The following is a 14,905-nucleotide window of genomic DNA, read 5'->3' on the forward strand; positions in this document are numbered from 1 at the left end:
TTGATGCAAAATGCCTTTGGTAGAAAAATAGTTACAACTAGTTGTGCTAGACCCCAGTTCGAAGGCATTATTACTCCTGACAGTCCTAACTTGAGACTGAAATTGAGTTTCAACCATGGCAACAAAGCTTTTCAGAAGATCAAAGGCATTGCTTTTGGCCTCCATCAAGTGAGTCCAGGTGGACCTAGTGTAGTCATCAACTGTGATTAGAAAGTATTTGGATCCATTGTAGGTAGGTGTGGAGTAAGGACCCCAAGTGTCTACATGTATGAGCTGAAAAGGTGCTGTTGACTGAATGGAACTATCAAGGAAAGACAATCTAGTTTGTCTAGCAAAAGGACACATAGAACAAGTAAAAGACTGGTTAGGTGGCAATTTACAATTAAGATTGGAAATGTGTTTCATTTTATAGAAGGGAATTAGTGACCTTGACTTTATAACCATTGGGAAGAGACACAAGATAAGGAATATGTAAAGTTTGGACATTAAAAAGTAGGGTTTTAACAGAAGTCATATGTTCTGAGGCTCCAGAATCTATTATCTACACTGAACCATCTACTTTACTCAACATACAAGTTCCACAAGACACACCCTATTGGGGGGGGAGGGGGGGGAACAATATACCAGCAAAATTGGTTGAAGCCATGAGATTAGAGTTAGTAGGGGAAGCAGAGATATGTGCTTGTTGTTGAAGTAAGATCATCAGCTAGGAATACTGGTCTTTGGTAAGCCCAGGTGCTGTAGAAGAGCTCTCAGATTCAGACTGCTCAACACTACCAGCAGGCATAGAAGGAGCTCCAAAAATGCCAAAAGATCCAAGCTCAACATGTGTAACTGACCTCTTATGACCTAACGCCATATTTGGCTTAAAGTTAGGTGGTAAGATATGCAGCTTATAACACATGTCAATACTATGATCAGGTTTCTTGCAGTATTTGCAGACTACAGAAGCCTTGGAAGGAACAAAGGACACCTTAGAAGGAAATCCCAGACTTTGAACCACCAGTTGTGGACCAACCAGAATTAGAAGGAACATAAGGTTTTGACACACCAGTATTAAAAGAAGCAGAGTTGGAGGGAAATCGAGTCCCAGCAGACAATTGCCTCTATTTTTCATCAGATAAGAGAATGTTATACCCTGTACCAACAGAAGGACGGGGCTTCATCATTAAAATATTATTTCTGGTTTGAACATAGTTTCAATCCCATCAAGAATTGATAGGCCCTTTTGTTCTTCGTCATCTGCTGATTTGGTCCCACATGTACACACCCTTGCCTTACCAGCAGAAACAGATGCAATCTCATCCCACAATTGTTTGATTTTATTAAAATAAGAAGCTATGTCAAGATATCATTGAGAGATATAAGCTAATTCCTTCTTTAGTTCAAAAATTCTAGCACCATCAGCCTTACCATACCTTTCTTCAAACTCAGCCCAAATATCTCTAACATATTCAGAATATTCAACACGTCTAGCAATTTCTTTGGACAAAGAATTAGTTAGCCAGGATATGACAAGGTCATTGCATCGTTGCCATTGTCTGGCTGAAGGTGATCCCTCAGGAGGTCTCACAGCTGTCCCATTTATAAAATTAATTTTATTTCTAATAGAGAGGGAAACTAAAACAGTCCTTCTCCAACTACCATAGCAAGTTTCATCAAAAGAAGTAGAGACTAAAGATGTTCCTAACACGTCTGAGGGATGTACATACAAAGGATGGCAGGGATAGGTATAATCATCTTCATGAAACACAATGCGTGAATTACTAGTAGTAGCAGAAGGCGGGGTGACATGCTCAGAATTATCATTTGCTATTATACAAGTAAGAATAACAGACAAACACTAGAAGACAAGAGAAAAATTCAGATATACCAGCCTCTATCGCAACCGGACAGAGAACGATCTTCAAAATTAGGGAAACCAGAAAAGTCAAACCCTAGTTCTCCCAAACGCGCTCAAAATCAAAACTCGCCCAACAAACAACCACTTCCGTAGAAGAAACAGATGTAATAGAGCAAAAAACCACATGAATTTGAAGAAATCAGCTAAAATTCCCACAGAACAACGAACACAGTCGTACCTCGAAAACTCCGATGAAAACCTTCAAGGGTAACATCGACTTGAAGCTAAGAACGAGATAATCACAGATCTACACTCTGATACCATGTTAACAATTGATATACGAGTGAATTTGATTAGTGAAAATTAGGGCTATAGTGAAGAACTTGAGAGAAAAATGGAGAAGATTCCAGATATTTTCTTATTAGAGAAATGAGAGAAGATTAAGAGCCCGTGTCTGGTGGACCGGGTCTCACTGCTATATATACAAATGCTCAATTGCCCAAAACTAATGAGACTATCTACTACAGAAAAAAAATACAACTAACTCGGCCTAAATAAACAAAAGGAAACATCAACCCATAATATCAACCCATATATATATATATATATATATATATATATATATATATATATATATATATACACATTATGCATGTTATATATAAAAATTATATAAATTTTATACACTTTTTCTACCAAATGTAAATAGTTTCTGGCGCGGGCTAAAAGTGAATGCCCATTATTTTATTTGGCCCAATAATCCCAATTTCATTCGGCCCAATAATCCCAACTCAATCAGTGACATTCACCCTTCTAGCCCATAGGCCTTTATGGAGACAACTTGGTTCCAACATTAACAATGTGAACATGACATGCTCATTAATGGAATTCTCTTTATCCTTGTCTAAATATTTAGTAGAAATGACACCATGTAGCCACTTTAAAGGGTTGTTATTTAGAAATTAGCCAGTGCGTCTTGAATTTTAGTTTTTCAGTTTAATTTTTCTGGACAAAAATGTTCTAAGTTGTCCTGAAGTTAGATTTTTAGTTTAAAATTTCAGGATAAAATAAGTACTAGCTAATCTCTAAATAGCATCCCTGAGAATGGCTATATGTACAGTTGCCCCAAATATTTTGTCTTTCTTGGCCCAATCAGTTAACTAAACATCAAGTCCCAATGGACCAAAAGTAGACTGTCACTATAGTCCAAGTCCACAGGACCAACAACCTTGGCACAGAATTTTTGGAGAGGGTATGCATTGGGGAGAAACCTTATATAAAGATCATTTTTATAACAATATTGTTCGAGGTACAGATTTCCCCTTCTACACTTGAAATTTAGAAAAGTAAAATGAATGACTTAAAACAAAACATCTCTTTAAGACTCCTCCACAATTTTCTTAGTGTTTATTTATTGAATATTGATTTCTAGTGTACTAAATGCAGGATTCAAGAAAAGGACATATCATATTTGGACAATATTGCTATCTCTTTCTAGATGCGATTTATATGGTTTGAATTAATGACCACCAAATTATATGAAGAAAACTCTTACCTTAAAAATATATATGATCTTAAATTCATTTTATATCACATTAGTTGGTTAGATACAAAATTTAAAATATTAATTTAACATGTATACCATATTACTAGTGACTAGTAATTGAAGAAAATAGAGAAGTGAGGATTGAAAATTTAATTTGAGTGTAACAAGACCGCGTCAAGTTTAAAATGTAAATAGTTTAAAACATTTGAATTCTTAAAATTTTTATTAGAAAATAAACTGTATAGAATATTCTATACATATCAAAATTAATTTCGAATTTGGAGAATATCACAACCGTATAAATTGGATCAAATAAAAAAGTATCAAAACAGAAACGGAAAACATTATTCTAATTAGTAATTTCTAGGGTAGTCCCAAGGAATAAACTATTAAGGTTTTATTTGATTTCTAATAGAAAATTCTCCTCCTTTCCCGAGATACCTAACACGTGTCACATATTTGGTCTCTTTTGGCCGATTGCAGAAGCTTTACCTAATTTTCACTTGCAGAAAATTTCTCTCACCTAACGGCCAATTCCTACCAAACAACCTTTGTATTTAAAACACTCTTGTTTTTTCAACACAAACAGATTTCACAATCTCAACTTTACGAAGAGCTTCTCTCTCTCTCTCGGCTTCGGATCCGTCTGAAGCTCTTTAACCCTTAACGAGGTATTATTCTTTCTTCAACCCGTTTTAGTTTCTTTTTCTCTTTTCCCATTTCTTTGTTTTTTTTGGGTAATTTGCATTGTAGTTTTGGTTCTATTCTTGAATTTACTAGTAATGGAGGCAGAATTTTCAATCGTGGGGATTAAAAAATATATAAAAAAGTATTTATGTGAAGATGTTAAGTTTATTCGACATCTAATATATATATAACTTAACCTTATATACATAAATATACCGGCAAAAGGGGTTTCAATGAACCGGGGGAGGGGCGGAGCTAGGTGGGCTGTAGGCTGGCCGAATCCCCTTCGCCGAAAATTACCTTGTATACAACAACAACAAACCCATTGTAATTCAACAAGTGGGGTCTGGGGAAAGTAATGTGTTTGCATACCTTATCCCTACCTTCAAGAAGGCTGAGAGGCTTTTTCCGGAAGTCCCTCGACGTAGGATAGGAAAAAGGAAGGGCAACAACAACAAGCATACCAATTAGAAAATCGAAGCAAAAATACAAAACTAAATACGCGAGGTATTGCAATCAATATATAATTACCTTGTATATATAATGTTAGTAATTTTTTTCTTATATACAAGATGTTGAATTCTCTTAGATTCTTTGCGTGTTTGGTTTTTTATTTTTTGGATCTCCTTGGTGAAAATCCTACTTCCACCACTTGGGGGGTCGGGGTGATAAGTCATCTGAGGTCGGGTATTTCGAAGATCATTTCTTTGTCTTTATGTGCTAATGAATATTTACAAATTTGATCTGAAACGTATATTTCATGCGTCATCAGCTCATATTTTATGTATCAAGTTTTTGCATCTTTTTTTTAAAGATAAGAAGGGTGATTATAATTTATTTTCAATATATTTATTATGCTAAACATCTGAACTTCACAAAAAAGGGATCTATCAAAGACTATGAAATGATTCAATCTAGCTAAATTTTCGACCTTGATGAGTTAAATTTGTCCAATATCACCGCGTGAACATAATATTGTATTAGGTTGCAAATGTAACTCCTGAAGGATCGACCACAATTTGAATTTCTAAACATACAGTATACTCTTCCTTATCTTTTATAATTCATATTTTATGGTAAGGAAGAAATCGTAACTCTGGAATGGACCGTTTAACTGCAGTTGTATTCTTGAGGCAGAGAGTGTCATAAGTTAAAATGCGATATTCATCTTGATATAATGTTCTTTTGCTTTTTCCCTGTTCCTGATACTACTTTCAATTCACATATCATTTTTTTCATAGTCACCAGTTTCTGCTCGTGTTTAAGTTAATAATTGTTAAGCTTGCATTGCAAGTTCCTGACTCTCTCTCTTTTACCTATTGATGTTCAGTGCTTGTAAAAGCAAAATAATTGGGATGCAGAAGGATGGGGTTATATAGCAGCGATTACCTTTTGGTGGCTACTAAATTTCCGTGTGCATTGGTGTTAGTCTTCCTCATCCTTCGTGATCTCAAATGTGCAGCTCACAGCACACTTAACTTCTCGTGCCGGATGCACAATGAAACGACAACCCTTATACATCCCGTCATGCTGAAGCACAGTCTTGTCGGAGACGGTTGAGCTCCGTAACAAGGCCTCCTGCCTGTTATAAACGAGCATCTTTACAGCAGGAGAAAGTTACTTGTAGTTGTTACTAGGATTGTTGGTTCAAATGGAGGAGAAGAAAGGAAATGTATTGATGCAAAAATATGAGTTGGGGAGATTATTAGGCCAAGGAAATTTTGCTAAGGTTTATTATGGAAGGAATCTTGAAATGGGACAGAGTGTAGCCATCAAGGTAATTGACAAAGAGAAGGTTCTGAAGGCTGGACTGATCGAACAGACTAAGAGAGAGATATCTGTTATGGCACTGGTCAAACACCCAAATATTCTACAGCTATACGAGGTCATGGCAACTAAATCTAAGATTTACTTAGTGATTGAACATGCCAAAGGCGGTGAGCTTTTCAAAAAATTGACGAAGGGGAGGCTCAAGGAAAATGTAGCTAGGAAGTACTTTCAACAATTGATTAGTGCTGTTGAGTGTTGCCACAGCCGAGATGTTTATCACCGTGATCTGAAACCAGAAAATGTGCTGCTGGCCGAGAATGGAAATCTTAAGGTATCAGACTTTGGATTGAGTGCGTTGGCCGAGTCTAAGAGGCAGGACGGCTTACTCCACACAACATGTGGAACCCCGGCTTATGTTGCGCCTGAGGTGATTAGCAGAAAAGGATATGATGGCGCCAAAGCTGACATCTGGTCTTGTGGGGTGATCTTATTTGTCTTGCTGGCCGGTTATCTTCCGTTCCACGACTCAAATCTTATGGAGATGTATACGAAGATAAGGAAGGCTGAGTTCAAATGCCCAAATTGGGTCCCACTAGAAGTGCGGAAATTAGTTTGTAGGATCCTTGACCCGAACCCTCATACAAGGATTTCAATAGCCAAAATAAAGGAAAACTCCTGGTTTAAAAAAGGGTTGGATTCAAGAAATGCGGGAATCAAATTAGAAGAGAAGGAAAACTTTAGCGTAGATGCCAATGCTAATATCGATGCGTGTACGCATAACAGTACCTCTCCCTCTGCGTCAAAGCTAGAGTTACCAAAACTTACAAATCTAAATGCATTTGATATAATCGCTCTTTCAAGTGGATTTGATTTATCTGGTTTATTCATAAGAAAGGATCAGAAGGAGGACTTGCAATTCATTTCAGTGAAGCCTGCTTCTTCTATCATGTCCAAACTTGAGGAAGTCGGCCGTAACCTAAAGCTGGAAGTAAAGAAGAAAGAAGCTGGATTTATAAGATTAGAGGGATTGAATGCAGCTAGATATGAGACTCTGTCCATCGATGTGGAAATTTTTGAAATTACGCCGTCCTTCCACTTGGTTGAGCTGAAAAGATCATATGGTGATAAGGTGGAGTACCAAAAGATGCTGAGACAAGTTATAAGACCTGCTCTCGAGAAAATTGTTTGGTCTTGGCAAGGCGAGCAGCCAATTAATAGTTCGCAGAGACAGTAAAAAAGAGCTTCTGATGTCCTGATATTCACTCTGTAAGTTGATCTCACTTTAGTAATCAATACTTAAAGTAGTACTTGTCTGTTTGGTTTTAGTCCTAATTGTCAATTTTACTATGTATCAGCTTGCTTAAGGCAATTTTCTAAGAATATTATAGACAAACTTATCTTATTAATTTTTTCAAGTTCTTTTGCTGTTCTTTTACTGCTGTAATTCATGAGTGATCCACATTTTTCTGGCTTCTATTGCACTCTTCACGAAATTTAGGAATAGTAGCATAAGTATTTCCAGTCAATGCCAAAGTTGATGATAACCACAGGGAAGTATCATAATGGTCGTACTCATGAAGCTTGACCTTGAAATGTGTCTTTTGTTCGGAAATATGGTGATTTGGATCTTATTACCTCTCCAACTACCTGCTCCGTACACCAAAAACACAGACTCTGTAAACACCTATACTTAACAAAAGATACACGTCGCTTCTCTCCTTCAAAATATCTTTTATTTCTTTCAAGACAAATATTCCACATGACACATAAAGGGATAGTCCTCCATATGAGCTTAGTACTACTGCCAACTTTCTGTCCTTGCCAACATAGGGAAATACTCTTCACATATTGTGGCATGACTCATTGAACCCTTAAAATATTTAGGAACATTGCCCAAATCCCTTATTGCCTAAGTTGTGCGGACTCTTCGCTTTTGGTGTAGAAGCCGTCTCGACACAGGACGGGTGCGGGTGCGGGACACGTCCCGGATTCGGTCAACTAACTTCGGATACTTTGAACCTAGTCCATCGACAAATTTGCGGGAAAAATTGAAATTTTGATTGTCAAAATTAAAAATAAAAAAGATTTAAGACATGGGAAACGGCATACCTTCAATATTATACACCCTCCGTTTCAATTTATGTGAACATATTTGACTAGGCACATAGTTTTAAGAAAGAGAGAAGACTTTTGAACTTGTGGTGTAAAATGAGACATATATATTTTGTGTGGTTATAAATTATTGCATAAAGGTAAATTATTTCCAAATAGGGAAATTGGTCATTCTTTTTGGCACGGACTAAAAACGAAATAAGTTCACACAAATTGAAACAGAGGGAGTAGTTCTTTTGTCTCATATTTGCTGCCTCGCTTTTCAGAAAAAACCAAGAATTCAATTCTACAATATTCATATAAGTTTTTCACAGAATATCTCTCAAAATTTAATATCTTTATAGCTCTACTTTTTATAATTTTGAATTTTCTTAGCCGAATCCCCGCACTCTTATCCATACCTTAGTCCGCGCCCCCGAATCTTAAAATTTAGATTTTGCCAAATCCGACACTCGGATCCGTGCCCGTATCCGCAACCGAGCCCGAGCAACTTAGCTCGTCGCTTAACTCAAAAATAAAGTATCTGGTGCACATCCGAAAGCCCCCTTTTTGTAGAAACTGGTACTTTATACTATTTATTAATTTGTGATTTTTTTTAGTACAATTGAGCACTAACAGATCTTTAGGTTGTTACTATAAAAACACTATCTTGATTCAATCGGAGTGACTTCTGATAAGCGATTCAATTGGAGTAACTTGGATTACCTGCAATAAGTTTAGGTTTCTTTCGATTAAATTGTGGACGCCTTTTCTTCTATTCCTACTAGGTAAAGTGGTGGTCACAAAGTAAACTTGAAGTTATCCTTTTACCACTACAATAAACAGGAATACGCCATTCTACTAGTTAAAACATCATACTACTATAGTTCAATCCTTACTTTTGTTTATGAGTTAGTTTGGCTGTTTGGGAGATGTTCAAAATGTCAACTTTGACATGATAAATATAATTGCTCACTGAACTAACAAATCACTAGTCCAAAAACCATATAGGAGTAAACAAAAAAAGAAGATGAAAATTGTTGGAGCCATCAAGAATGGTGTAGTAATGGAAGGAAAGTAGAAGCATAACTATGACGATTTAATGTATGAAGTGAAGTAGAATTCTCAAGAAATTACATTCCAAAATATTGATACAATGAGCTGAATCAATGAAGATCACAACGATCTTCGATATCAAAACAACTTATACAATAAAATAAAACACACCACTTAGATCTGATCATTTTAAAGCCATACATACAACTTAGGAACAAGGTAGAAAAATAAATGGAGATGCAAAGAAGTTAAAAGCCAAGGAGATGATGGAAATTATAGAGAATGGCTTTAATATCAATTACTAGTAGGCGGGTGGTGGAGGTGAACTGTAGGTGGGAGATTGCTCATACTTTACCGGCGGGGGAGGTGACGCGTAGGTGGGAGTTTGCTTGTAGTAGCTTGTTGTTGGTGGTGGTGGTGATTTGTAGTATGGTGGTAATTGTTCATCAAATTTTGGTGGATGTGGTGTATTGTAAGTCGTAGGTAATTGCTCGACGTATTTGGGTGGGGGTGGAGGAGATTTGTAGTATGGTGGAGGAGGTGATTTATAGTAAGTTGGGGATTGCTCGTAATATTTTGGTGGTGGAGGTGGAGACTTATATGAAGGTTGTTGCTCGTAATACTTTGGTGGAGGTGGATGAGATTTGTAGGAAGATGGTGACTGCTCGTAGTATTTCGGTGGGGGTGGAGGTGACTTGTAATAGGAGGGTGAATGTTCATAGTATTTTGGAGGGGGTGGAGTTGACTTGTAATAAGAAGGTGATTTCTCATAATACTTTGGTGGTGGTGGAGACTTGTAGTAAACTGGTGACTTATAATATTTTGTTGGTGGCTTCGGCTTGTTGTATTTCGCAGGAGCAGGTGACTTATAATATTTTATTGGTGATGGTGACTTGTAGTAATAGTGTTTTGAAGGAGCAGGTGACTTGTAATACTTAATCGGCGATGGTGACTTGTAGTTGTGTTTTGAAGGAGTGGGTGATTTGTAATATTTTGTTGGTTTTGGTGCTTTGTAGTAATCATGCTTCAAAGGTAGTGGTGATTTGTAATATTTTGTTGGTTTTGGAGCTTTGTAATAATCATGCTTCAAAGGTAGAGGTGATTTGTAAATGTTCGGAGAATGGCTATGGTACTTTGATGGCGAAGGCGACTTGTAATAGTGTGAAGGATAATGTTTGTTAGAGACCGTTACCTGCCATGGTACTTTGAAGGCGAAGGTGATTTGTAGTACTTAGAGGGTGAGGGAGATTTGTAGCCATAAGAGTAATCAGCAACAACAGTAGTTGCTACTAAGCAAATTGCCAAAGTAAATGCAAGTTGCCCCAGATTTCCAAAGCTTCTCATTTTGAATTTGCAGGCAACTATAATTGGAGAAGGGAAGGTAAGAACTAAGACTTGTGTTGTAAAGTTAAGGACCTATGCTTTTATATAGCAACATGACAACCTCTTACATATTTGTGTAATGGCTTTATGGCTGCCCACTAAGTTAAATTGTTAATAGAAAAGTCCAAATAAGGACTTGTTCATTTCTTTGCGGAAGCCGTTTGACAGTATCCCTCTCAATTAATTAATCATTTGCAAATTTGTGAGTTGTATACACAAAGTTATGGTATACCACAAAGTTTGATTTTATCCTTCGTGCCATTTAACACAAAGTTATGGTTATTCACATTGCTGGTCCCAAACTTGGATAAAGAAGAAGGATTGAGGTAAGTGGTTAGCGTAAAATTAGTCAATCTAATATGAATCTTCACAATACAGATAGCGGCATGATCAATGCGGATTCATATAACTGATCCTAACTTGCTTGGATTTGAAAAGTTCTTGTTGTTGTTTTGGTTAAACACGAGCCGAGTAATCCCTTGTTTTGATATCCAAAATAAGGGATCAAAAAGGCTAGGGTACTGTTTCGCTTGCTCCGGTAAGTTCACTCATGTTAAAGTTAAATATTTATAGATATTTTGTAGATTTTTTAATACATATATAGGGTCTGGAGGAAAGCTAGTGGGTTCAAGTGAATTCTTATGTTACGAGCTAGATCTTCCTTGTTCGAAAACAAACACAATCAATTTTTTTCAATTTTAATTTTGAATAATGTTTTTCAACTTCAACCAAATGTTGTCCAAAGGGATTAGAGAATAATTCGTTTAATTTTATATATATATATATATATATTTATTTTATTTTTTCTTTTCAAATTAATGAATTTCTTCGCTATTTGATAATTCTTCATACATCTCCTTGATTTATGCATGCCTATGGTAGAGCCAAATTAAATTTTCAATATTTTTTTAGTTAGGGTCTAGATTGTCGCACCTTTTCGTTTGTTTCAGAGCCGTTTGTTTGCCTACTAAAGCCACTATGTCCTACACACCGGGTGGCTCACTTCTGCTGTCAACTCGACGTCACCTGTAAGATAAGGCTAGAATTGTATATCCATTATGCCTAGGGGTGTTCAAAATCGAACCGAAATCGAAACTTAATGGCTTATTGGTATCGGTTTAACAGTTTAACGGACGGGAAACGGATTGAAATTTTTTAATTAACGGCTTATCGGTTTGGGAGCGGTTTATTCAATTTTCTTAACGGATAATCCGTTAACCCGTTAAGAATATATATATATATATATATATATATATATATATATATATATATATATATATTATTTTTATCCATATATATATTAAATAATCAAAAACCTTTTTTCCACTTCCAGTACTCTATCTGTTACTAATTTACTATTAGACATTTAGTTATAATTTACTATTCCAGTTAGTTACTATTAGATAATTTTGATGTCATGTGTTATACCCAGTGTTCTCTTCTATTTCTTCTGATAGTTATAAATTGTTAATAGGCTCATCCCCAGAGATGATTCTACTGGGAAATACGCTGGAATGTAGCTCTATATTTCTTCTATTTAGCTCTCTTCTTAGGTGCCATATTCTATAGACTAGAATGTAGTCTGCTGAGCATAGGAATTTTATTTTGAGTCACAGCGGTCAACAAACAATCCGATAAACCGCCCGATAAGAGTTAAACCGATATCAATCCGCCCGATATCTTATCGGGTGGCTAGCGGATTAATACATTTAAAAGTCGATAACCGATAAGCCAAACCGTTATGAGTAAATAACTGCCCAATCCGCCCGACAAGCAGCCCTAATTATGCCTGATGTTCTACTCTTCCGAAAGGCTATTGAAACAAGTTCTAATTCGAGACTTCTCTTAAGGAAAAACCTTATAAATTTATTTCGAGCAGAATACTCTACTAGCATATTCATTCTTTTTCTTTATCATATTATATATGACATTTCAAAGATGATGTCATCCATTCTTTACCTGTCTTGTTACTATTATACTGATTTTATTAGGTAGTAGATTAGTCTGATTGGATTTCGAAAATTGTCTCCATGCCCAAGAGGGATGGACGTGTTTGCGTATGCATCTAAAAGGTCGAATGAGAATGTTGTCAAAAAATTAGAGAGGGAGATAGCATATAAAGTGCGAAAAGACGAGCCATAGATTCTAACATAAATTTATCCTTTTTCTCGCCCTTCCTATTTTCTTCTTTGAAAAACTGAACTATCCACCACGCCATCAAATTGGCAATGCGATAAGTCAGCCAGAAATTTGCCATATAATGAAATGAAATGCAGTCTAGCATTAAAAAAAACAAAAAAAATCACGTGCACATCATGATGGATTCAGAACCTTTAAGATTTTTAACACTGAATGAATTCATTGTATATTCACAAACAATGGATTCAGATCTTATAGTTGAAACGTTTGTGGGGTTTCACATAAAAAATTTATACTTTACGACGAAAATACTGGATTTGAATGAATCTAGAGTCGAAGAACTAGATTCGCCCCTATAACGTGCAAAATCCCCAAAGTAGTGTGCTCCAAAAGGAAAAAAGACATGTTAACATGGTGTCGCTTTGTTTCAGTGTTATGACTGCTGTTAGGGCTTGATGTCCAACGTGCAATTTTTTTTTTTTTTTTTTTTTTTTTTTTTATGTATACGACTTCCAAGTTTGGTAATAAAAGTTCTTATTTACCAACACAAAAACATGTTAACATGTCAACACATTCCAATATTCGGGGAGGCCGGTTAAAGAACTAAGTTTTTAGAGACAAACAATATTAGACAAAGTAGTAGACAATATATAAGAAGCAAAGTAGAATTCTGAAGAGATTAAATTCAAAAAGTTCTTAATACAATGAGCCGAATCAACATAGATCACAATGATCTTAATTAGATATCAAATGCAAAACATAAAATATAATAAATAATACATGTACTTTAGGACTGAGGTAGAATAATAATGGGAGACGCTCCAAACACGAGTATGCTAAGAAGTTGAAAGCAAGGAAATGATAGCTATTTTGGAGGCGAATGACTAGTAGGTTGGTGGAGTTGACGGTGATGGAGGTGGAGGTGAACTGTAGGTGGGAGATTGCTCGTACTTTTCAGGTGGGGGAGGTGAGGTATAGGTAGGAGTTTGTTTATTGTAATTTGTCGATGGTGGTGGTGGGGATTTGTAATATGATGGTAATTGTTCATAGATTTTTGGTAGAGGTGGTGCATTGTAAGTTGTAGGTAATTGCTCGTAGTATTTTGGTGGTGGAGGTGAGGACTTGTATGAAGGTGACTGCTCGTAATATTTTGGTGGAGGTGGGGGAGATTTGTAAGAAGATGATGACTGCTCGTAATATTTTGGTGGTGGAGGTGGAGACTTATATGAAGGTTGTTGCTCGTAATACTTTGGTGGAGGTGGATGAGATTTGTAGGAAGATGGTGACTGCTCGTAGTATTTCGGTGGGGGTGGAGGTGAGTTGTAATAGGAGGGTGAATGTTCATAGTATTTTGGAGGGGGTGGAGGTGACTTGTAATAAGAAGGTGATTTCTCATAATACTTTGGTGGTGGTGGAGACTTGTAGTAAACTGGTGACTTGTAATATTTTGTTGGTGGCTTCGGCTTGTTGTATTTCGCAGGAGCAGGTGACTTATAATATTTTATTGGTGATGGTGACTTGTAGTAATAGTGTTTTGAAGGAGCAGGTGACTTGTAATACTTAATCGGCGATGGTGACTTGTAGTTGTGTTTTGGAGGAGTGGGTGATTTGTAATATTTTGTTGGTTTTGGTGCTTTGTAGTAATCATGCTTCAAAGGTAGTGGTGATTTGTAATATTTTGTTGGTTTTGAAGCTTTGTAATAATCATGCTTCAAAGGTAGAGGTGATTTGTAAATGTTGGTAGAATGGCTATGGTACTTTGATAGCGAAGGCGACTTGTAATAGTGTGAAGGATAATGTTTGTAAGAGACCGTTACCTGGGCATGGTACTTTGAAGGCGAAGGTGATTTGTAGTACTTAGAGGGTGAGGGAGAAGTGTCGCCATAAGAGTAATCAGCAACAACAGTAGTTGCTACTAAGCAAATTGCCAAAGTAAATGCCAGTTGCCCCAGATTTCCAAAGCTTCTCATTTTGAATTTGCAGGCAACTATAATTGGAGAAGGGAAGGTAAGAACTAAGACTTGTGTTGTAAAGTTAAGGACCTATGCTTTTATATAGCAACATGACAACCTCTTACATATTTGTGTAATGGCTTTATGGCTGCCCACTAAATTAATAGAAAAGTCCAAATGAGAACTTGTTCAATTGCTTAGTGGAAGGCCACTTCATGATCTAAAATGGCTAAAAAGATAAGTCCCTTGACAAGCATCTCTTTAAGTTAATTGATTATATACTAACTTTGTAAATGTTGTGACATATCACAACATTATGGCTAACCACTAAAACAATAAAAGAGGGGAAAAGCAAAATAATATTATTATACATGTGAGATCAAGTCTTTTTTAGGGGTTAAGTGAAATATATAAAGAAATAAACCTCTTCCTAAGGGC

At 36.3% G+C, this 14,905-nt stretch overlaps 2 protein-coding genes and 1 pseudogene across 2 annotated transcripts; 1 reads left to right on the forward strand and 2 right to left on the reverse strand.

Moving 5' to 3' along the window:
• The first annotated feature begins 3,943 nt into the window (after positions 1-3,943).
• Positions 3,944-7,265, forward strand: LOC104120179 (CBL-interacting protein kinase 2-like). Its single transcript, XM_009631904.4, has 2 exons — positions 3,944-4,060; positions 5,407-7,265. Exon 2 carries the CDS (start codon positions 5,728-5,730, stop codon positions 7,078-7,080), a length of 1,353 nt encoding a protein of 450 aa, XP_009630199.1. The 5' UTR covers positions 3,944-4,060; positions 5,407-5,727; the 3' UTR covers positions 7,081-7,265.
• Positions 7,266-9,023: 1,758 nt separating this feature from the next.
• Positions 9,024-10,376, reverse strand: LOC104120183 (extensin-1-like; annotated as a pseudogene).
• A 2,724-nt stretch (positions 10,377-13,100) lies between these two features.
• LOC138910780 (extensin-1-like) lies at positions 13,101-14,524 on the reverse strand. Its single transcript, XM_070201994.1, has one exon. The coding sequence runs from the start codon at positions 14,483-14,485 to the stop codon at positions 13,400-13,402; it is 1,086 nt and encodes a 361-aa protein (XP_070058095.1). The 5' UTR covers positions 14,486-14,524; the 3' UTR covers positions 13,101-13,399.
• Positions 14,525-14,905: the final 381 nt, after the last annotated feature.

This window comes from Nicotiana tomentosiformis, chromosome 5, assembly GCF_000390325.3.
Source record: "Nicotiana tomentosiformis chromosome 5, ASM39032v3, whole genome shotgun sequence".
Lineage (NCBI taxonomy): Eukaryota > Viridiplantae > Streptophyta > Magnoliopsida > Solanales > Solanaceae > Nicotiana > Nicotiana tomentosiformis.

Excerpts from the sequence above, each read along its gene's own strand:
- LOC104120179 (XM_009631904.4), top strand. The coding sequence starts at position 5,728 with ATGGAGGAGAAGAAAGGAAATGTATTGATGCAAAAATATGAGTTGGGG.
- LOC138910780 (XM_070201994.1), bottom strand. The coding sequence starts at position 14,485 with ATGAGAAGCTTTGGAAATCTGGGGCAACTGGCATTTACTTTGGCAATT.